The sequence below is a fragment of the Hemitrygon akajei genome, chromosome 9 (genome assembly GCF_048418815.1).
Source record: "Hemitrygon akajei chromosome 9, sHemAka1.3, whole genome shotgun sequence".
Lineage (NCBI taxonomy): Eukaryota > Metazoa > Chordata > Chondrichthyes > Myliobatiformes > Dasyatidae > Hemitrygon > Hemitrygon akajei.
Window position 1 is genome coordinate 76,969,260 of NC_133132.1, and position 24,061 is coordinate 76,993,320.

At 41.2% G+C, this 24,061-nt stretch overlaps 1 protein-coding gene across 2 annotated transcripts in view; it reads right to left on the reverse strand.

The window, feature by feature from the left end:
* The window catches only part of LOC140733276 (uncharacterized), a 90,871-nt gene extending 72,456 nt beyond the window's left edge, over positions 1 to 18,415 (reverse strand). For both annotated transcript variants that reach the window (XM_073056400.1, XM_073056399.1), the window contains exons 1-6: positions 18,138 to 18,415; positions 14,058 to 14,132; positions 7,504 to 7,627; positions 7,094 to 7,196; positions 6,729 to 6,854; positions 4,264 to 4,380 (exon numbers count right to left, since the gene is read on the reverse strand). In XM_073056400.1, the coding sequence (XP_072912501.1) occupies positions 4,264 to 4,380; positions 6,729 to 6,854; positions 7,094 to 7,196; positions 7,504 to 7,627; positions 14,058 to 14,132; positions 18,138 to 18,159 (567 nt within the window). In that variant the 5' untranslated portion in view covers positions 18,160 to 18,415. The remainder of the gene's footprint in view (positions 1 to 4,263; positions 4,381 to 6,728; positions 6,855 to 7,093; positions 7,197 to 7,503; positions 7,628 to 14,057; positions 14,133 to 18,137) is intronic.
* Positions 18,416 to 24,061: the final 5,646 nt, after the last annotated feature.

Below are 24,061 nucleotides of genomic sequence, written 5' to 3' on the forward strand. Positions count from 1 at the left end.
TCACACTGCATGGAAAAGGGCTCATTGCCTGACAGTACCAAGCTATTTCTCAGCACTTGGTTGTAGCCTTCCACATCATGGCATTTCGAGTGTTTATCTAAATACTTAAATAATTTGTAATTACTGGACTTTAATCCCTTCCTAATCACTCTTTGGGTGAATAAATTCTTTCTCAAAGCCACCTTAAATTGCCTATTCTTTGCCTCAAGCCTCTAGACACAGACATTCTTACTAAGTGAAAAGAAGGGGTGGGGGGGAGAAAAAAGAGAATTGCCTACTATCCTCTTTAAATTGTTTTGGTCTTCAGTTAGGTCAACCCACAACCTTCTCTTCTCTGAGGAAAATGAACACGGCCACTCGCCATACCTGAAATACTCCACCTCCTAGTAAATATCTTCTGCACCTTCTTCAGTGCAACATTGCTCTTCCAAAGGTGTGAAGACCAGAACAGCACTGTCGTGTGTTGTGACCCAACTAAAGTTGTGTTTAACTAAACCCGGCCAATGAAGGCAAATACCTCGTATGTCTTCTTCACCACCTCATCTGCCCAAGTTATTGCATTGAGATTCCTGTTCCTCAGCACTGCCTAGCCTAGGGATGGGGGAAAATGCCCTCATTATCTAATGACTCCTTAGGGAAGTGTGTGCCTGCTGAGGCAAGAGTGAAGACATATCTGTAAGAAGTGAGTTGCCTTTCAACATTCTTTACACATGATGTAATCAGAGAATTGATGACAACTACAGAATAACAATTAGCTCACATATTCAGGTAGAGGAGAGGAAAACAACGGAGTAAAAGAGTAAAAACTGCACAACACAATTTTTTAAAAGAAGTTTTCTTTATGCCCATTTATTACGATCTTTGTGCTGATTCAATTGTCAAGTTGAATCCTTAATTTCTGCCACATCTTGCTTGTGCCCATCTTTAATTGGGCGCCATGGTAGCGTAGCAGTTAGCGAGTCACTATTACACTCCAGGGTGTTTGGCAGTTCAGAGCTCAATTCTGGCGCCACTCTGTAAGGAGTCTCTCCCCATGGAATGCGTGGGTTTTGCCCGGGTGATCCAGTTTCCAAAGATGTAATGGGTAGGTGAATTTATCATCGCAAATGTTCCCGTGAATAGCATAGGGTTAATCAGGGTATCAAGGCTGCTGGGGTACTGTGGGTTAAAGGGCCGACTTCGGGCTGTATTGCCAAATAAATAAATCTGAGCTTTCCTATTCAACCTCAGACTACATATTTTCTTCACTAGCTTCAGCATAAACACTTCCATTTGTTGTTTCATTCACATAAACAGATAGTTAATTGCCCTGACAACACTAATTTCTTCCTGGTCCTGTATTTTAAAGTATCACTAGTTACCTGTGCTCACTGAAGTTGTTACTAGCTCTAATGATATTGAAATAAGCAATGTCAACTAAATACTTCCAATTCTTTGCTTGTCTGTTTCCTTAATTTCTTATATTTTAATTAAAGAATGGTGTACATTTATGGCTCCATTATACAAACACAATCTCCTTTAATGAATAGAATTTACTTCTAACTCTTAATTAGGTCATGCTTCTGTGAGCTTCTCCTAGGCAACATAAGTAGCAGCTCTTAATATCAAAGCAGGTAAATGCCACACAATGAAGAAAAATGGAGGGCCTTCCACTGCTAATCACAGCTGCACTTAATTGCAGTGTTATTTCCAGTGTACTTTTACATTTTTAATCAAACAACATTCAATTGATCTGAAACACGTGCAACACAACTCAGATTGCACCTCTTCCACAACAAACCACACGTTTTGACTCCATATTTGCTGGCTTACCTTTAAGAAATGCCCCAATTTTAGAATTCTCCTGCCCATCTTCATATCCCGCCATCCCTTCCCCATTTTGTAGAGATGCTTGCTCCTCTATTTCTGGCTTAGATCAGCTCCTAAACTATCCTCTGACTGGCTGTTCTGTCTTCCGCTTAGAAAGCCCTACACATTTTGGTATTTCCTTTTTAATCCCTTCTGCTTATTTTCTCTTTTACAACTCAACACTTTCAGTCATCCACCCCATTTGATAGACATACCTTATCAAATATTTTAAAGCTCTTGAAGCACATTTCACATTATAGTTGTGTAAATGAAAATCAAAATTGCTTGAAACTGTTGATGAAAATTATAAAAAGATAACCTTCCACTTTCTTTTACTTGTCTGGCTCCAGTCTTCCATGTTCTAGCTACGATATTACAAACGTTTGTACATTCAGTAAGGTTTGGGGAGATTTCTCTCATTCTTCTCCCACATACCCAGAGTTAGTAAGTAGCACTGCAGTTCCTCCTGCCAATGCAAGAAGTGTTGCTGAATTTCTGGCAATGATCATGGAGAGACATTTTTTTTTTTTTTAAACACATGCCACAAACTAATTGGACATCCTCAAACTAAATCAATAAAAAGTTAATGGTGGAAATCATCTGTCTTAGGCTTCCCCTGAACCAAGAACACAGCTTCTCCAAATCCCAGGAAAAAAAAGAGCACCATGCAGTGAAAGTTCAGGTATGCTTCAAATGGGATTAATAGAATTCTTTGACAGTTTGACAGATTAATTGCTCTTCCTAACCACTCTTGTGGTACAGCTGGAAGCAAGTGAGAACTGGTGAATCTTGCACCGTGCAACACAAACAAAAAAAAAATCAGTTGTAACGATGAATCCCTGTTCACCCTACAAAATCTACAGTTGTAAAGTAAATACTTGAACTTTTCAGTACAGAAGTCACTTCTGCCTTCTCTCTTTCCATTTTTAAGAATGACGAGGGGGCAATAGATATGCAGGCTGACTTGGGAATAGTCATCTTTCCTTTATCCTGGAGTCTAAATCCTAGACTCCCTGGCTAACTGAACGGTGGAAGTTCTTTCAGCAGTTTGTTTAGGAAGGCGGCCCATCACCACCTCAAGGAAAATTAAGGCTGATCAATGAATTGACCACATCCCAAAGGGTGAAAAAGTGTCAAACTGAACTTTCTACATTTTATGTCACAGTTTTTTAAAACATTTTTCACAATGCCGTCTACATAGAACTTAAGGCCTTATAACTTAAAAACAAGGGTGACTAATCAATTGAAGCCTTCATTCTGAGGGCTTAGGGCTGGACAATATTACAGTGACAGCAAAGTGAAGCACAGAGCCACATGGGATTTCAAAGCACAGCAAATTGAAGTGTTGCTCCAGCAATTGCCAAATGTATGTCAGCAAACATTGTTGCCAAGTGCAAGCTAGGACATGGGCATTAGCCGACTTTCCATCCAGTTCAGGATACAAGACAGCTGATTGATAAATCAGAGACAGTGAAGGCCAGGCGCAGTGGAAATGCAGCTAGTGGCAAAGAACATACCAAACCTTTCGCTCAGCTCAAAATCGACTAAAACCGACACTCACTGAAAAATTCAAAATTTCACAATCAAAAACAATTACCTTAACAAACAATAAAAATAGCCAATAATTGCTACTATCAATAAATGAAGTATTTTTAAAAACATGTTTATTCAACATATGTAATATGTATTTAGTTGGAAGATGCTTCCTGTAAATGTATTGGGTTCATCAGAAATGTATGAAAAAAGTGAAGAATATGTAGAAATTACACCCCAAATCCCAGGAAGTATTTAGCCAAGCATCCTGGATTTACTGTGTGTGTGTGTGTGTGTGTGTGTGTGTGTGTGTGTGTGTGTGTGTGTGTGTGTGTGTGTGTGTGTGTGTGTGTGTGTGTGTGTGTGTGTGTGTGTGTGTGTGTGTGTGTGTGTGTGTGTGTGTGTGCGTGTGCGCGCGCGCGCCCTTAACTGCTGGTGGAGTCGTCGGGGCGCCATCGTCACAAACTCTTTTGCACCAATCTTTTTGGTGATTGCTCATCATACGGCGTGTCTTGGGCATCTGAACCTGGTGGAGCCCATCCCTCTCCAGCTTGTTTTTTTTTAAAAAAATGAGGTTAAGTTGTGAGCTCAACACTCAACCCAGCCACAGATGGACAGCATGCAAGGGAGCTGGCCGGGTTCGAACTCGGGATCTCTCGCCCCGAAGTCCAGTGCTTTTGCCACTACACCACCATCTCTGTACAAAAGCAAGCCATCCTGTCCTAAGGCCCCACAAAAATACACTCCCATCCTTCAGTTAAACACCAACAATGTAGTCTCCTAAATGTTTCAATATGGAAATTCCAGAGATTACAAAATCAAAGAATAAACCAGACAGTTGTGGGAAAAGAAGTCAAATAGATTACAGGGTTGAAATCCTACCTTCCTGAAGTGGATCCATGCTTTATGCTGGTAAATTGAGTATCCACCAAGATCAGGTGTCAACTGACTCCTATCAATGTAGTTGAATAACTCAAATATTTCATTCAGCAGCACACACTGTCAACAGAGGAAACAGGAGTTAGTTTGACCAGTTTTGCCAACACTTGGCTACAGTTACAATGCTACTTGGTTAAAGTTTCCAATTTTAAATTGATAGTGAAGTTAAATTACTTTGCTAACCATCTTTAAAATCAAATGTATTCTTCATGGTTTTTAAAAAAAGTGAGCAAAGCTATAACTGCTAGTGATTTGTGGGGCATAAATGACACAAAGTTTTAATGTGTTTCAAAACATTAATTAACGTGACAACATGACAGAATGGAATGAGCTGCATACAAGTCTTTTATCAAACCCTCAGTACCAGAGAGATGGTCACTGACTTCAGGAAGGGGAGGGCGGGTGTTGTGGCATTCATCATTGGTGTTGAGGTCAAGTGGATTGAGGGTGTCAAGTCCTTAGGAGTGTACATCAGTGACAGCATGCCCAACGATGTAGAATCTACAGCCAAGAAAGCACACTAGAACCTCCTCAGGAGGCTAAAGCAATGTGGCATGTTCCTTTTGACCATCATCGATTTTTATCAATGCACCAGAGAAAACATCCCATCTAGATGCTTCACAACTTGGTACAGCATCTGTTCTGTCCAAGTCTTCAAGCAATCACAGAAAGTTGCAGACACACCTCAGCACATCACAGAAACTAACCTTCCCTTCGTGGGTTTGGTCTACACTTCTTGTTGCCTTGCTAAGGCAGCCAACATACTCAAAGATCCCAGCCCCCTAGGACATTTTCTCTTCTCCTACATCTCCTTGGACAAAATTTACAAAAACCTGAGAGCACATACCACCAGGTTCAAGGACAACTTCTACCCTGTCTTACAGGTCTATTAACAGTTCATTGTGATGGATTCTAAGCGTCACAGTCCAGCTCATTATGGCCTTGCACATTATAGTGCTGTGCAGGTAGACATTCTCTGTATCTTTAACAGTTTATTCAGCATTCTGTTATCATTTTCCCTCTATACATTGTAATGAAATGATCTATATGGAAAACAAAGTTTTTCAATATACTTCAGTATGCATGCCAAAAATAATGTTAGAAAAGGGTGTAGATTAGATGGTGGAAGTGGAACATGCTCCTATCTCTCATCCTCTGATACCATGGCTCTCTCACCTATCAATGAGCAGCAAGTGTCATCAAGACTTTTCATATTGGCTGGGAACAAGAGTAACCTCCCAAGACCCCACAAGAAAATCCTAGTTCTTATCCCATCTCACTTCTAAGTCTTTTAGCAAAGAGATTGTGACAGTTCCTTCCTCTTTACTACTTATGTACTGAGACTTCCCTGCACAAACTCCTGTTCTCACTCACTGAGGCAGACAACTGACAGATCACAGTGATGGAGCTGGTGGAGGGGACAAGTGGAAATTACTGACAAGGTTGGCCAGCATCCCCACCTCCACAACTCCAGGCTGGAGTTAAAACATTGAAAACTTAGTGACTATGAAGTCAAAGGAAAATCTACACTCAAAGAACACTGTGGTCTGAATCCGGACAACAGGAGTCCAAACTAGACTGGTGGGAATTAATTATGAGCCAAAGCCAAGGCCTTGTTGGACTACACAGCTTCACCTAATACAAGCTTTTCAGTATACTTCACAAAATTGCTCCCAATTATTTCCCCCCCAAATGTAATAATAAACAGAAAATGTTAGCATTACCCTGCATGGCAAGTGTGGGAGAAATAACGTTTCATGTCAATTCTCTTTCTTCAGAGATTCATGACGTGACAATTTGAATGCCAAACTGTTCAAAGCTGAATCGAAAGTTGCAGCAGCCATCCTGCAAACACTATTTACTTTAACCTGGGAACAAAGACAAGTACCCAAGGGAGCTATTGTTCGAATCCCCAAGAAAGGAGCACCAAATGATTGCAATCACTCAGTGAATCTAATGGACTTTGAAAACGCTTTTGATAGCAACCATGGGGAGAGCCTGCAGTTAATTCTGTATGGGAGCCTGCCCAAAATTGTCCAGCTTATCCAGCGTTTCTATGCTAATTTTACCTGCATAGTTGGAGACTGCAGTTTGAGCTTTGAGGTCAAGACAGGAGTCAGGCAAGACTGGGTGATGCTAGTAATATTATTTAACCTGGTGACTGACTGAGTTAAGAGGCAAACAACGAAAGACAAGCAGAGAGGCATTAAGTGGGCTCTATTCTCTAGAAGACCTAGACTTTGTGAATGACCTCACATTACTATCACATACACGCCAGCACACGCAAGAGAAAATCTCAGCGCCTGTGTGCCCTTGGTGGACAGGTTGGATATTTAAAATTAGATTCCACTGCAGTATTCATCAAAACATCAGCATGCTTGGGAAACAAAGATTCACAACTTTCATACCTTGAATGGTGGCTCTGAATGTGGTTTGCTGCGACCCAGTCCAAGGGATTTCAAAACATGTTTCCTCACACCTTTCATTTGTGGCTGCACAGCATAAAAGGTGTCCACTACTCTTCCTAAATGGTGCTGAGGAATAATGAAAGATCAGAAATTCCAGTGCTGATTCGGAATTCAAAGCTTATTACGACACTGTTCAGCCCAAACAATAAACCCACTCTCTGGTGAATCAACCTGGATGAAAGATGCTAAAAATGCAAATACTTTAAATACTAATTAAAAAGTTTAAGCAGGCATGACTGGGATTCAAACAGTCACCAATTAAAGACAATATTGCAAGCTTGATATAAAGACACAAAATTAGATACCTGAACTTGCAGCAAACTGTTTACAATGATGGAGACAACATCCAAAGTGGCAGATCTTAAATCAGTTACAATGGAGACCAGACCATTTCGAGTTTGTGATTCACTGCCAAACAAAAGCAAATCGCCTCTTAATTCAACTCTTGCCAATTATCATTTTTCAAAATTACCTAATATACCAGACTGAAGAAACAATTTATAACTCCAGCCTTCAAAATTTCACTCTCTCCTTCCTATCTTCACTCAGTTAAGGGAAGTTCTATAACTACCCCATAACTCACACCAACGCCCTTCCCTCTCCCCCACATCCCCATTCCCCACTTACTTCTGGGACTTTTCCAAATCTTAGAATATCTATACAGTTATCACAAATAAAACTGTACACCAAGATAGATAATTCAATGGAAACTAACCCAAGATGAAGATGAAAATATTTGATAAGTTCAACAACATCATCCTGCTTCAAATCTGAGACCAGCTTGCTGTGCTGTGCTCTGGGGAATATGACAAGTGGAGATCCCCGATGATCAAAACTGCCTGACAGGGAAACAAATGGAACAAGTAGGGTGAACAAGCATAACGATGAAAACATTGCTTCTACAACATGCACTTGATCTGCCTCTAATCTTAAGATGCGATTGCTGAAGAATAGTCACACCTTGCATTTCTTAAATAGAATGCAAACGTTGCGAACTGACCATGGGTGGCAGTGGAGAAGAAAATAACCACATAAGTGTTTTTGCAGAAACCTGTGACAGTAAATCCAGCTTAAATAAACTGAATTTAAATAAAATTTGCATCAGCTTAAAGCATATGTAATGATGACTAAGTTAGGGCAACGGTGGAGATTTATGACCACATCCACAAAAGAGAAGAGGGTCGCTTTGGTGGACAGTTACAGAGGGGCATCTATATCTTCCCAATAAACTAGCTTGGCAGGGAACCTGTGCACCAGGTCAGAAAATGGAGGGATTGAGAGGAAGGTAGAAGTCATGATCAGCAAGTCTGTAAGGAAGGACAGCCAGGAGCAAGGTAACAGACGTAATGGGTTGAAGTGTGTGTATTTTAAAGCTAGGAGTATTATGGGCAAGGGTGATGAACTTAAAGCATTATTCAGTCCATGGAAGTATGATATTGCAACATAACAGAGGTTTGATAGGCAGAGGGACGTGAATGTATGTTTAATGTTGCAGGGTTTTGATGAAGATACAGGAGGTTGGGGGGAGGGGGGGAGAGAGGAGGAGTTATATTATTCAATCAGGGCCAACTCACAGCTGCAATCAGTATGATGTATTATACTAGAGACTCCACCCCCCTCCCCCCTTATAGCCACCTGGACATTGAAGATAAGCAGGCAGATTTGGGAAGGGTATAAAAAGAGCAAGGCTGTACTGGGTAACTTCAACTTCCCTAACAGACTGGGACTTCCTCAGTGCAAGGTGTTTATATGGGGCAGAATTTGTTGGGTGCATACTAATGGGTTTCTTAAATCAATACTGAGGAGGGGTCATACTGGACGTGGTGTTGGGTAATAAGCCTGGCCAGATAAGTGACCTTACTGTGGGAGAACAATTAGGGAACAGTGATCACAGCTCCTTAAGTTAGTATGGAACTTGCAAGAACAACTGCTTTTTGGCAAGTCCACATCTGACATGTAGAGAGTATTTAAAGACCAACTGTACAGAGCACAGGATATGTATGTTGCAGTAAGAGGGAAGGACAAGGATGTCAAGGCCAGGGAATTTTGGATGCTGAGACAGGTGGTGAACTTAGTCAAGGAGGGAAAGGAATCATATAGAAGGTGTAAGAAGCCAAAAATCAAACAGAGGACTTGAGGATCATAAAGAAGCCAGAAAGGAACTCAATAAGGAAATTGGGAAAGCCAGGAAGAGCATGAAAAGCCCAAGGCAAGAATTAAAGAGACTCCCAAAGCATTCTATACATACATCAAGAACACAAAAGATAACTAAAGAGCAGGTAGGACCATTCGAGGATAAAGGACAGAATATATGCTTGGAGGTGGGGATGTGGCTGAGGACCTAAGACCATAAGACATAAGGGCAGAATTAGACCATTTAGCCCACTGAGTTTCCATCTTTTTCCCTCTCAACCCCATTCTCCGACCTTCTGCCAGTAACCTTTGACACCATGACAAATCAAAAGCCTATCAACTTCCACTTTAAATATAGCAGTAATTTTGCCTCCACAGCCATCTGTGGCAATGAATTCCACAGATCCACCAGCCTCTGGCTAAATAAATTCCTCATTTCTGTTCTAATAGGGATGCCCTTCTATTTTGAGGCCGTGCCCTCTGGTCCTAGACACACTCACTGTGGGAAAGATCTGCTCTGTGCCCACTCTTTCTAGGCCTTTCAATATTCAATAGGTTTCACTGAGATCCTGCCTCATAAACTCCATGAAGTAGAGCCCCAGAATCCACTCTCCTGGTAATGTAGACACTGTGTCACCACCACCTTTTTATGGTATGTTAAAGAGCTGCCAGTGAAGTTAACCTCTCTACACTACAATAGTAACAGCAGTGAGAGCACAAGTGTGAAAATTACATTATCCATTCCATAACACTGTTTATAGGCTTTATTACTCAAAGACTCATGAAATCAAACTTATTATCAAACTATGTATACAACATTCAACTTGGGAGATGGCCAGCGGGCAATCGAGACAAGACTATGGGGTGTAGAGAGTTTAGGTGCTGCACAGCTCCAGCGACCCAGGAGCAACCTGGACCTCCACTGCTTTCTGTGTGGAGTTTGCACATTCTCCCTGTGACGGTATCCCAAGGATGTACTGTTGGATGGTTAACTGCCACTCACATGGAATGATGGAAAAAGAATTATGAGAGGGAATTGTTGAGAAATGGAACTAATATGAGCTAGTATAGATTCTGTTGGCTGAAAGGCCGCACTCTTTGTTGGAAGGAAACACGAGTCTTCTACAGTGAGCCATTGACCTGGATTATGCTCCCTGAAAGGAAATTTACCTGAATGGGCGGCACAGAAGCATAGTGCAATGCTTTACAGTGCCAGCGAACAGGGTTCAATTCCCGCTGTGGTCTGTAAGGAGTCTGTACGTTCTCCCTGTGACAGAACGGATTTCCTCCGGGTGCCCCAGTTTCCTCCCACATTCCAAAGTTGTATGGGTTAGCGATATTAAGTTGCGGGCATGCTACACTGACACCAGAAGCATGGCAACACATATGGGCTGCCCCCGGTACATCCTTGATCTGTGTTGGTTGTTGACACAAATGACATATTTCACTGAATGTTTTGGTGTACATGTGACAAATAAAATTAATCTCATCTTGAAATGAAGATTCAATGAGTTTTGAAAGAAAACTTGACCCGTAGAAGGGGTAAAACGTGCTGGGTTACAGAGAATGGCACTGATTAGAGACATTTCCAGAGAGTCAGCACATGCTCCGCAAGTGGATCAATTCCCTACAGGATCTTAGCACCCATCAACAATGTTCCCTCTAATTTTTAGTAGTCAGTGTGCGCAAAAATCTTATGTTGTGCAAATTTTTCTCTTGTAACAAAAGTATGTGCACACTGAATGCACACATAGCACAGTTTATGTAGGTTTACAAAATATTTGACATAAAAGTGCACAGGATACATATTTAAGTCATTCAGTTATTTTTTTCTCTCTCGTCTTTGTAAACTCTATCTAGACTAATAGAACTTCCATCCAATTGATAGCTTTTGATCCAAATGACAGTCGCCTAAACGGTTTCTCAGCTTGTTTTTGAGTTGATTCATTAGGCTAAAACATCACTCACAGTCCGCACTAGACGCAAGAAAGGTTCCCCCAATGTCCATCAACTGTGCAAGGTCGCAAAACTGTTCATTTTGAAGTACAAATGCCACCATTTGAGCAAAGTTTGAAATCAGTTTGGATTTAATTTTTTCTTACATGGAAAATTTGAAATCACTAAACTGTCTAACTATTACAGCTGGCCATTCATTCTTGTACCTCATCTTCAGGAAACCTTTCTTCTAAATGAACATAAAGACTATTTATAAAAGTCAACAGCAAACTTGTATCTACTGTGAGTTCAGCATAGTGAATCAATATTTTTTCTTTTTTTTTAAATTTCTTTTTTTGTAATTTATTTTTTTATTGAAGTTCATCAAACAAACATTTCCATAAGATGTATTTCAGACATTGTACATATATAGCATATAATCATATATATCACAAAATCTCCACAAAGTATTTATCTGGGGTACACACTTATAGAAAAGAGTGGAAAGAAAAAACAAGCAAAAGGAAAAAACTATGTACAAGTAGGGAGTGATCTTTTTTTAACAACAGATTCATTGATTTGTGAGAATAAAATCAGGCCTATGAGGCATTATGTAGCTAAACCATTTTTTCAGTATGAATCAAATTGTTCCAGCTTATGATTAACAGATGCTGTTATCTTCTCCATTTTGTAAATGTCCATTGTAATTTCCATCCATGTATTTAAAGTTGGGCTCTCCTGTGATAACCATTTCCTAGTAAGAGTCTTTTTACAAGCCACCAATCTACAGGATTTGAAACAGATCTTTGTAAACTTTACGATATGAACACTGTCCGCCAAAGATGGCTGCTGCCGTGATGCAGCTGTACAAACCGGAACAGAAAAGGTGAGGTGACGTAAATTAGTGACGTGCATTGTGGTATTTGAAAAACTGACTAACTAGTTAACAGAAACATTTAGCTAAAGGATTATTTTCAATAAGTATAATAATTAATAACTACATTATTTTAGGTAACTAACCTTTTGTGCACACATTAATTTCCTTTGTGTGCTGGCTGAAAAACGTATGCACAGCTTAGCGGGAACATAGCCCACCAATCTTCCCACTCACTCTAAATGAGTACTTTGCATCAGTATTTACAAGGAGACGGATTTGGAGGACGGGCTGCTCAGGGTGGAGTGTGCTAATTTACTTGGGCATTTGGAGATTGAGGAGGAGGCAGTGTAGGGTCCTTTAAAGAACATTCATGGATAATGATGAGATATACTCAAGAGTTTTGAAAGAGGCAAAAGATGATATTGCTGGGGCCTTGACCAATACCTTTTCATCCTCTTTAGACATAAGTGAGGGTCTGGAGGATGGGGGAATTAGCTAAATTTGTTCAATTATTTAATAAAGGAAATAGGGACAATCCTGAAAAGTGTAGACCGATGAGTCTCACATCAGTGGTAGGAAAGCAAGTGGAAAGAATTCTTAGGGATAGAATAGCAATTGAAAAACCATGGCCTAATTAGGAACAGTCAGCATTACTTTTTGTGGAGCAATTCATGCCTTACTAACTTAACTTAATTTTTATTTATAGAGGTAATAAAGGTAATTGATGAAGGTAGAGCTGTTTACATTGTCCACATGGCTATCAGTAAGGCATTTAACAAGGTCCTCACGGTAGGTTCATCCAGAAGATTAAGATGCATGGGATCCATGGTGAATTGGCTGTTTGGATTCAGAATTAGCTTGCATACAGGAGACAGAGGGTAGTGGTTGTTGGGATTTATTCGGGCTGGAGATCTGTGATTATTACTGTAAATATTAATAACCTGGATGAAAATATATAGATGCGTGGGTAAGTTTACAGATGATATGAAGATTGGTATTGTGGATAGCACAAAAGACAGGCAAAGGATATAGCGGGAAATAGATTAGAAAAAGTCAAGTCACTTTTATTGTCATTTCGACCATAACTGCTGGTACAGTACATAGTAAAAATGAGAACATTTTTCAGGACCATGGTTGGTCCTGAGGACCATTAGTTGGAGATATGGGCATATAAATGGCAGATGGAGTTTAACCTAGCCAAAAGTGAAGTATTGTACTTTGAAAAATCCAGTCTAAGGAGACAGTACACTATTAATGGCAACTCCCTTAACCATGTTGATGCAAAGAGGGATCTTAAGGTCCAAGCTCGTAGCTCAGTGAAAGTGGTTACATGGCTGATAGGGTAGTAAAAAGACAAATGGCATGCTTGCCTTTATTAGTCAGAGAATTGAGTTCAAGAGTTGAGAGAATGTCACACCAATAGAACTGTTAGGCCACATCCTAAGTATTGTATTCAGTTCTGGTCACCCCATTACAGGAAGGATGTCAAGGCTTTGGAGAAGGTGCATAACAGATTTATCAAGATGTTGCCTGGATTAGAGGAGAACTTGGACAAATTGGGTTGTTTTCTTTTCCAGAACATCAAGAGATACTCTGTTGCTCTCTAAAGGGGTCATGAGAACTTCTGTGTCCACCTGAGTTAGACTTAGTTTGATGTCTCATCAGAAAGGACAGCAGTCCCTCAGTAACACAGAGGAGAGCTGATAGTACTGAGTAGGAATCAGAATCAGAATATGGTTTAGTATCATTGGTATCTGTCATGAAATGACTGGGGCTTAGGAGAGATCAGATAGATGTTTATAAGATTATGAGAATGATTAGACAACCAACATCCTTTTCCCAGGGTTGACATGTCTAATACCAGAGGGGATGCATTTAATTTGAGCAGAGTGAGTTCACAGGATATGTACAGGGCAATTTTAAAAATATTATTAAAAAAGTGGTAGGTGTCTGGAATGCATTGCCTGTGATGATGGTGGAGGCAGTCAATAGGAACTTAGGCACATTAATGTACAGGAAAGGACAAGGATGTCCTGTAGGTAGAAGAGGTTAGTTGTCCACTGTGGGCCAAAGAGCCTATCCTCATGTTCCACTTGCACCCTACTCTCCTAAATTGTTTGCTTGGCTGACTACTGAAATCACTGGCAGATTGTATTAGAGCTGCTTGACTATATTTTTCCAAACTCTAACATTTTTATATTTACCACAAAGCTATATAAAAAAACAAATAATTTTAAATGCATCAATTTTCTTTTAATGCTTGACTGACAGGTGACATTATATTCTTTAAAAGTTAAATGGAAAGGGTACAAAGTGACATTCACCTGGGATAACAGCAACACCCGAATACAGGACCCGATCTTCAGGCAAGGCAGGAGAAGCCCAGAATTGCTGGAAACCTACAAGAAAACCAAATGCAACTGTAGAATCCATTGGCTTCACAATCACCAAACATTTAGACAGGTTATTAAGGTTATGACCAGGTTCTGTTCCAGAGAACTGCTCATAACCCATATATTAGAAGTGAAACCATAGGCCAACCAAGGGCTACATGTGATTAAAACAGGGCACTTAACACAACCATTTGGATTTCTCTTCAAGATGTAATGATGTTGCCATGAACCAAACAGCCAGCAGAAGAGGACTGTAGCACTGGAGCAACCAGAAAATCCTTCCCACTGGTCTCCCAAACACTCATAAGAATGGGCTATATATGAGTCAATAGACAATAGGTGCAGGAGTCAGCATTCGGCCCTTCGAGCCAGCACCGCCATTCACTGTGATTATGGCTGATCATCCACAATCAGTACCCCGTTCCTGCCTTCTCCCCATATCCCTTGACTCTGCTATCTTTAAGAGCTCTATCCACCAGTAACTCTTTCTTGAAAGCATCCAGCGAATTGGCCTCCACTGCCTTCTGAGGCAAAGATTCACAACTCTCTGGGTGAGGACGTTTTTCCTAAAGTCTGTTTTCATAACCCGGGAAGGACCTTTACTAACCGTTAAAAACTAGTATGTATGTATCCATGTATTGTCGGTGATGGCTCGAGTAGTTGTGGATGGTATAGAAGGTAGTATAGATAGTATAGGTTATAATGGGACATTGATAGGGTGGAAAGCTGGACTAAGAAGTGGCAGACGGAGTTCTTTGGCAGGTGAAACATGAAGACAATATAGGGTTAACGGCAGGATTCTAAGCAGTGTAGAGGAACAGAGGAATCGTGAGGTTCATGTCCATAGATTCCTCAAAACTGCCACACAAGTTAATAAGATGGATAAAAAAAGGCATTTGATATGCTGGTTTTGATTAGTCAGGAGATTGAATTCAGGAGCAGTGAGGTCATGTTGTCGCTCTATAAAACCCTGATTACACCAGGGTTTTTGGAGTGAGTTAAAAGGTCAGCACATCACTTGGGTGTTGGAGGGTCTGCACTGTTCTATGTTAAAAGTATGGACGCAATCATCTAGAGCTTAAAGATCATATCCTCATCATCAAATACAGAGATCAGATTGGATCCTGAAAATTTCTGCTTACTATTTCAAAGTTTAGAAAGGAACAATTTTGGTTATAATATGAAATTGAAAGTAATTTGGTATTGAATATTAAATCTTCCAAGTATTAATCAGGATAAATAGGACAATCCTGTGTCCAATAGACCATGAAGGAAGGAGCGAGATAAACTATTAAAATAGAAGAGAATTCAGAGTGAGAGCAAGTAAGTAGTTGTTAAGCACTAAAGCATACCTACTAGAATTAGCAAGTGAAACAAAAACAGCATTAAAAATAGGCATGAATTACATTGAGGGAAAAGATAGGTAGAGACACATGGACACCAAATAGGTTAGTGCACTGAATATACATTGATCTAGGTTAAACCAAAATTCCTCATTTCCTTTTTCTAACTGCTATGTAATTCTGTGGCAAAGAAGTGAGAAATCTGCTACAAGCATGCGAATTCTCAAGAAAACAACCCTCCATGTCACCTTCACAATGCTGCACTGCAGAACAATCAAATAACTGTTCCAGCAGACATTTCTGGATCATTCGCTCAGAGACAGCAAGCACAAATCCTACTATTGTAGATAGAGAATTCACAAATCAGAAGTTTTCACTTAAGCAAGTCCCATTTTCCATATATGTTACCCAACCCACTGGGTGGTTCCAGTGTTTTCAATTTTTATTTCAGATTGCAAACAGTGAAAACCAAAAATGCTAGAAACACTTTTTTTTAAAATTTCTGCTCATAAAGCTCCCATCTGGTTCAGTAATATGTCTCGGGGAAGGAATTCTGCTACTGTTAAACAATCTAGCTTATTATATGATCAACTGTGCGGTGGGCTTTTGTCTGCCTCCTCAGTACAGGCATGCAAGGGGTGGAAGATAAATGCCAATGTCAAAATGATTTTTAAAAAATTTATTTAAAGAATGTGGGAAAACGACATTTACTGAGCACACTTCTTAGCAGAGCTGCTGGTGGACTTTTTGTGAGTGCGCTGCTGTGCTCTTGGTGACGATACTACTAGATTTTGTTGGGTATAAGAGTTCAATATTCAGAGTCAAAGACAAAGAAATGCAGGTACAATTCCTGGCCATAAGGCACGAGGCTTGAGTGATGCTACTTGCTGCTCCTGTGCATCTTTAGGTTAGATGTCACGAGTTTGAGGAGCATTTTATTAAAAGCACTCGCCATCGTAAAAGTACTAGCACATAAGGCACAGCGAATTCCGCACATTTTTCCCCCCTAAAACATTCACTGGCTCAAAAACAATACATTTATTTGATAGAAAGAAAACACAGTGGCACAACTAGTGGAGCCGCACTTCACAGTCGTGGAGACGTGGGCTCCATTCTGACCTCAGGTACCCTGTGTGGAGTTTGCATGTTCTCCATGTGACAGTGTGGGCTTCTAGCCACATGCCAAAAGACGTGGGTGCTGGGCTAATTGATCTCTAGGATGTAGATGAGTAGATGGGTGGGGGGGGGGGGGGAGGTGAAGGGAATAGATGAGAACATAGGGAGAATAAAATGGGAGCTGTATAAATGAGTGGTTGATAGTTAGTGTGGACTCAGAGACCCTGCTTCCCAGCTGCATCTCTGACCCAGGCTCACTTAAAAAATGTTCTGGACAACATGCAGCTCTGGGTTTAATTTGATTTGAACCACATAATCAGACTGCAGAACAAACCTAGGTGATTTCACGAATCATTTGTCGCAGCTACAAGGGATATCCCCGTGAAGACATAAAAGAAGACAATGCAAGGAGTTTAAATAAAGGGGGCAAATGATAATAGGCAGCTGAAGACCGTAACTAGCACAGAATTATGCACCAATCACTTCCATTCACTTAAGTCAGGAAACTTTACATTCCATTGGGCTACCCCAGAACTGAGAAAACAAACAATAGTTTCTGCAGATGCTGGAATCCAGGGCAACACACAAAAAATGCTGGAGGAACCCAGCAGGTCTGGCAGCATCTATAGAGGAGATGTTTTGGACCAAGACCCTTCATCACGACTCAAGTGGGAATTTTTTTAATCTTTACTTTTGATCGCTGAAATCTCAAATAGATACAGTACTTCAAACTTGGATAAACTTCCCCAAGTGGAAGTATAGATTTTAAATAGCCGCAAGTAATACTAATCTGGTTTGCAACAGAACGTCGAATGCAATCGTGCAGCAGGCCCAGTGAAGCACCTTCTGCCTCCCCGATCTTTGCAGTACCTTGTAATTTCATAAAACCAATGCAACTTTCAAAAACTGAAACTTATCTGATTTTAAAACATGTGTAAGATGTCATTGGCGTGCAACTGATGAAAATAAGCTGTTACATCGACCATTATCCCCCTTTACCACCGGGAGAAGGCAAGATTAGCTGCTTCAGTTTTCTAGTTGGCTCAAAAAGATACTAAGATGCTCTGCATAAAAAGTACCATCGAGATTAAAAACGCGACAGAGACGGGGAACCATGCGACGGTGAAATTAAAATAATTCATAAATTATCACCTTCTCGACATGGTAGTATCCCAACCTATCCACAGTAAAGAGCGCCTAAGGGCTATTTAAATATTGCGGTTGCTGCATAATATGTACTTCGCACCATTGGAAACCACAGAGGTGTACAGAAGGCGTCTGAAAAGCGTTCTTCTCTCGGGACTGAAGCGCTCGCTCAGCGAACGATGGGGCACCCAGCCCCCAGTGCAGCAGCCTGCCCGACCGCGGCAGCCGCGCAGAAGGCAACAACTGCCAACAGGCTTTCCCCCAGAAATTTATTGCAAATAAAAAGTCATACCTTCGTCTCTCCCCTCTTCTTCCCCCGCCCATCCCCATCAACCTCACCTGGCCCGTCCTTTCCCCCAGCTCCCTTGCCCGCTCTCAGAAGGACATTGCCTGCATTGCTCCCTACCTGTTGCACGACTCCAGCTCATTTTCCTGTTCCGTCCAACTTTTATTGCGAACCATCAACGAAGTTCAACGCTGGGCTCACCAGCCATTAGCAAAGAAACGCCAACCTCATATTCACCACTGATAACCTCCGGCTGAAAGTGCCAGTGAAACTCATCGCATGGTATTTCCGAAAAGAGCGAGCTCTCGGCTCATCGCTTCCGCCATGTTGCCCTACTCTGGCGAAACATTTCATTCATTCAAACGGCAGCCTGGAGGCCAGCGCTGCTATTGGGTCAAGGCCAATCATTCACGTAGTAGCCACTCGAATCTTCAAGCCTCTCGTTTTTGCCTTACCCTCTAGGGGTGATATTGATCACAGCGAGGGGTTTTTGATCAAATCAAAGTATTTTAAACAATAATAATCTCATCCACAGTGTCCTCGGTCAACAGAAAGTTCCAGGCAAACTGCCAAACACCACTCAGTGTCCTAACGCATTTTGCTGACCCTAGGTTCTTTTCAGCACGCTCGTTCATCAGGCTAAGCCGTAACAATGGGTGCAATGCACGTCCGTGCGGAGCCTCTTGGCAAATCACTCAAATGATTCAATGCAACAGCTAGTCTCCATGCTGTGGACACCAGAACAGTTGCTCCCGTCCAGGTATGAGTTCCACAAATTGGGAATTCTTTCGGTGCAATGGTCTGCTCAGGGTTGCATTGCCTGATTCTGGTGTGTCTCAGTAAAACGGGAATGTGAATAATTACAGATCCCACCCTTTCTATATTTTAACAGAAACAGAATATAACTGAAAGAATCCTTACGGTTTAGAAGCTATTCTGCCCATCAAATACTTGACAGCTTCATGTAAAGCTGTTCACTCTGTCCATTCCCCCTCTCTCTCTCCTGGACACCCTGCAAATTATCCTGTATATGTTTCCTCACTGTAGTGGGTTCCAGATTTTCAACCAATCTCATTAAAGCATCTTTTTTTACTTGTCTACCATCATCCCTTTCACCGGTTGTCCATCATAAAACCATAAGATGAAAGGGCATAGGAGCAGAATTAGGCCATTCCGTTCAATGAGTGCGCCACCATTCCATCATGGCTGATTTATTATCCCTCTCAACACTATCCTCCTGCCTTCTCCCTATAACCCTTGACACCTTTACTGAACAAGAATCTTTGAACCTCTGTTTTAAATATGGCCAATGACTTGGCCTCTACAGCTATCTATAGCGATGAATTCCACAGATTCACCACCCACTGACTAAAGAAATCCCTCCTCAACTAAAGGATATTCCTCTATTTTGAGGCTATGCCCTCTAGTCCTAGCCGGTCCCACTGTATCCTCTCCACATATACTCCATCAAGGCCTTTCAATATTTGACAGGTTTCAACTGGATCTTCCCTCATTTTTTCTGAACTCCAGTGAGTACAGGCCTAGAAACAATAAAATGTTCCTCATACATTAACCATATCATTACCATGGACCTCCGCTGGACCCTCTCCAATGGCACTACATCTTTTCTTAGAACGCTGCTTCTGGATTTAAGTTTGGATTTCAACACTATTTTCCTGCTGACCTTGGTGAACACACTCCTATCCTTGGTCTAAATATATCACTCTTCAAGAGACCTCAGACAGTAAGAATCAGAATCAGGTTTATTATCACCAGCACGTGACGTGAAATTTGTTAACTTAGCAGCAGCAGTTCAATGCAGTACATAATATAGAAAAAAAATAACTAAATAAGTATATCTTATTCAGTATACTTTATACAGTATACATATATTGAATAGATTAAAAATCATGCAAAAACAGAAATACTATATATTTTAAAAAGTGAGGTAGTGTCCAAGGGTTCAATGTCCAAACCCCTAATAAAGTATAGCCAATGCCTTGCCTTCTTTATAACTGCTTCAATATGTTGGGACCAAGAATGAACAACCTTTCCTCCTTCCCCATCATACTCAACATAGGTGCCCCCAGGGCTGTGTGCTGAGCCCAATGATGTACACCCTGCTGACACGTGACTGTACAGCAAACACCTGATAGATCACGTTGTCAAGTTTGCTGATGACACAACAGTGGTGGGGCTCATCACCAGTTACGATGAAGCTGAGCCGTACTGTCAGGCAAATAAACTAATTAGCTATTTCCCATCCAGATAGATGAGGTCACCAGATGTAGCCTGGATGGTGCTGAGGAAGAATCACTTTGTCCAGTCTTTCTAGCATTCTTGGAATCTTATCTCCCACATGACGGAATATCCCCTTGCAGAAAAAGTGCAGAACATGGTAAACCGATATCTGATCTGGTTCATCATTAATGGTTTAGTATCAAAGGATGCTATGTTCTGCCGGCTGAATACTGTAGTGATCACCAAGATAGACCTTAGCTGTGGCTGAGAGAGCATTAGCCAGTTGAAGGAGAAGCTGCAGTCTATCTGAAACCCGCTGTTTGTCCAGCTTCCATGACTGACTGGCACACTCCAAGTTCCAGAACAGCATGCTGTCAGATACACCAATTGAGGTGCAGTTTTCACCTGGGAGCCTTAGGTGTTACCATGTAAGGTCACTATTCTCTTTAATTTTCTTTTGTACACACAGCATTTTACCCAGCTTAAATTTGTTTTTTTCAAACGGGTGTACGGTATGTGTTTTGGAAATGTGCTCCTTGGAATTTTGACTTTGTGTGATCAACATGTTTGTATCAATTTTCTATGAATTAATTTTTTTGGAAAAAATAGGTCTACAACACACTCACTGGAATTATTTCTTTTTGTGGATCCTTAAGTATTCTCTATAGACCCCCAGGGATCCATGGACCACAGTTTAGGAACTTTCGACATATGCAAGATCCAGAATAGATCTTCGCACTTACAGTGGCCTATTGTTCCCTGAGTCACTGAAGAGTGCTTCCAAGTTCCAGCAACTGGATCTGAAATCTTGTGGGGATCCATGGCCTAAGCATAACAGTTTTCATTAAGCTCAGGAATCAGAATCAGAATCAGGTTTATTATCACTGGCAGGTGTCGTGAAATTTGTTAACTTAGCAGCAGCAGTTCAATGCAATACATAGTATAGAAGAAGAAAAATAATAATAAATAAAACACAGTATACATTTATTGAATAGATTAAAATTTGTGCAAAAACATTAATAATATATATATTAAAAAGTGAGGTAGTGTCCAAGGGTTCAATGTCCATTTAGGAATCAGATGATAGAGGGGAAGAAGCTGTTCCTGAATCACTGAGTGTGTGCCTTAAGGCTTCTGTACCTCCTACCCAATGGTAACAGTGAGAAAAGGGCATGATCTGGGTGCCAGAGGTCCTAATAATAGACGCTGCCTTTCTGAGACTCCACTCCTTGAAGATGCCCTGGGTACTTTGTAGGCTAGTATTCAAGATGAAGCTGAATAAATTTACAACCCTTTGCAGCTTCCTTCAGTCCTGTGCAGTAGCCCCTCCATACCAGACAGTGGTGCAGCCTGTCAGAATGCTCTCCACGGTACAAATACAGAAGTTTTTGAGTGTATTTGTTGACATACCAAATCTCTTCAGACTCCTAATGAAGTATAGTCCCTGTCTTGCCTTCTTTATAACTACATTGATATGCTGGGACCAGGTTAGATCCTCAGAGATCTTGACACCTAGGAACCTGAAGCTGCTAACTCTTTCCACTTCTGATCCCTCTATGAGGATTGGTATGTGTTTCTTCGTCTTACCCTTCCTGAAGTTCACAATCAGTTCTTTTGTCTTACTGACGTTGAGTGCAAGGTTGTTGCTACGACATCACTCCACTAGTTGGTATAACTCGTTGCTGTACACCGTCTCGTCCCCATCTGAGATTCCATCAATAATGGTTGTATCATCAGCATATTTATAGATGGTATTTGAGCTATGCCTAGCCACACAGTTATGGGTATATAGAGAGTAGAGCAGTGGGCTAAGCACACACTCCTGAGGTGCACCAGTGTTGATTGTCAGCGAGGACGATGTGTTATGACCAATCCACACAGATTGTAGTCTTCCAGTTAGGAAGTCAAGGATCCAATTGCAGAGGGAGGTACAGAGGCCCAGGTTCTGTAACTTCTCAATCAGGACTGTGGGAATGATGGTATCAAATGCTGAGCTACAGCATCAGCAGCAGATCTATCAGGAATAAACCATAACAATAATAATTTGCAGTTGTATAGTGGCTTTCAAACATGGGTCAAAGGAATGAATTCCAAATGTGGGTGGCATTTCTTAACAGAAAAGCAGCAGATGACCAAGTGTGGTGCCAAAGGGACCCTGATAGAAATATCATCAATTAAAAACAGTTCAATACACAAAGGAAGATGGATGTTCCAGCTGGGCCTTCCTGAAAACCTTATCTCTGCCAACTTGCCTTGGAGATGGCCGTCAGCCAAAATAGTCCATTATGTTTGACTTATAAACAGAAGAGATTGCGCAGATGCTGGAAATCCAGAGTAACACACAGAAAATGCTGGAGGAACTCAGGTCAGGCAGAATGTACAGAAAGGAATAAAGAGTCGAGGTTTCAGACCTGAAGAGAGGTCTCGGCCCAAAACGTTGACTCTTTACTCCTGATGCTGCCTGACCTGCTGAGTTCCTCAAGCATTTTTTGTGTGTTACCTTTGACAGTTGACTACTGTGCTCAGCTGGTCTATGCTGCTGGAGCTTCATAGCAAATACAACTCGTGACTGACAGAACATGTAATGAGTTATATTAGGAACTTCCATTTAATACAGAACTAGCGATGGTTACAGAAGTGTTGGAGACTGAGAGCCAGTGCAAGGAAGTGGAGCTGAAGATAAAATCCAAGCCAGGAAAGCAAAGGCACTTCAACCTAACAATTAAATGAAAACAGGAGCTCTCAGTTTCTCATTGAATGATGGAGCCAGTGTAAGAGGCAGTATACAGTGCTGCTCCTATCGGATATGTTGTTATATTTATTAACAATGTGTAATGTATTTCCTGTAAAATTAAATGCCTACTTCTCAACTCAACAATTTTCAAACGTGGCTTTGAAATTTGGGTCATTTGTACTTGCTCCTTGTTTTTCTCAGTTCTTTAGCTGTTATTTCTATCACACTGACTCATTTTATATTTCTGCTTTTCATTCTAATCCTGACGATGGTGTTTCCTCTAGCCCTACCACCACTCTTTTTTCCAAACTTCAATATCCCTCAGTCTAATTGGATCCTGGATTTCCTCACTTGCAGACCCCAGTCAGTTCAGATTGGCAAGAACATCTCCTCCACAGTCTCCATCAGCACAGGAGAACGTCAGGCATGTGTGTGCTTAGCCCCCTGCTCTACTCGTTTTACACCATGACTGTGTGGCCAAATACAACCCCAACATCATATACAAGTTTGCTGATGCCACTGTTGTGGACCGGATCAAAAGTAGTGATGAATCAGCATATAGGAGGAAGACTGAAAATTTGTCTGAGTGGTGTCCATAAGACCATAAGACTTAGGAACAGTTTTAAGCCATTTGACCCATCAAGTCTGCTCCGCCATTTCATATTGGCTGATATTCCTCTCAGCCCCTATATCTTGCCTTTTCCCCATATCCTTTCATGCCCTGTCCAATCAAGAATCTGTCAACCTCTGCCTTAAATATACATAAAGACTTGGTCTTCACAGCTGCCCGTGGCAAAGAACAAAAGAGATGATTGTTGACTTCAGTAGAGCACGGAGTGACTACTCTCCACTGAACATTGACGGCTCCTCCGTTGAGATCGTTAGGAGCACCAAAGTTGTTGGTGTTCACCTGGCAGAGAAACTCACCTGGTCCCTCAACACCAGCTCCATAGCAAAGAAAGCCCAGTAGCGTCTCTACTTTCTGCGAAGGCTGAGAAAAGTCCATCTCCCAACCCCCATCCTCACCACATTCTACAGAGGATATATTGAGAGCATCCTGAGCAGCTGC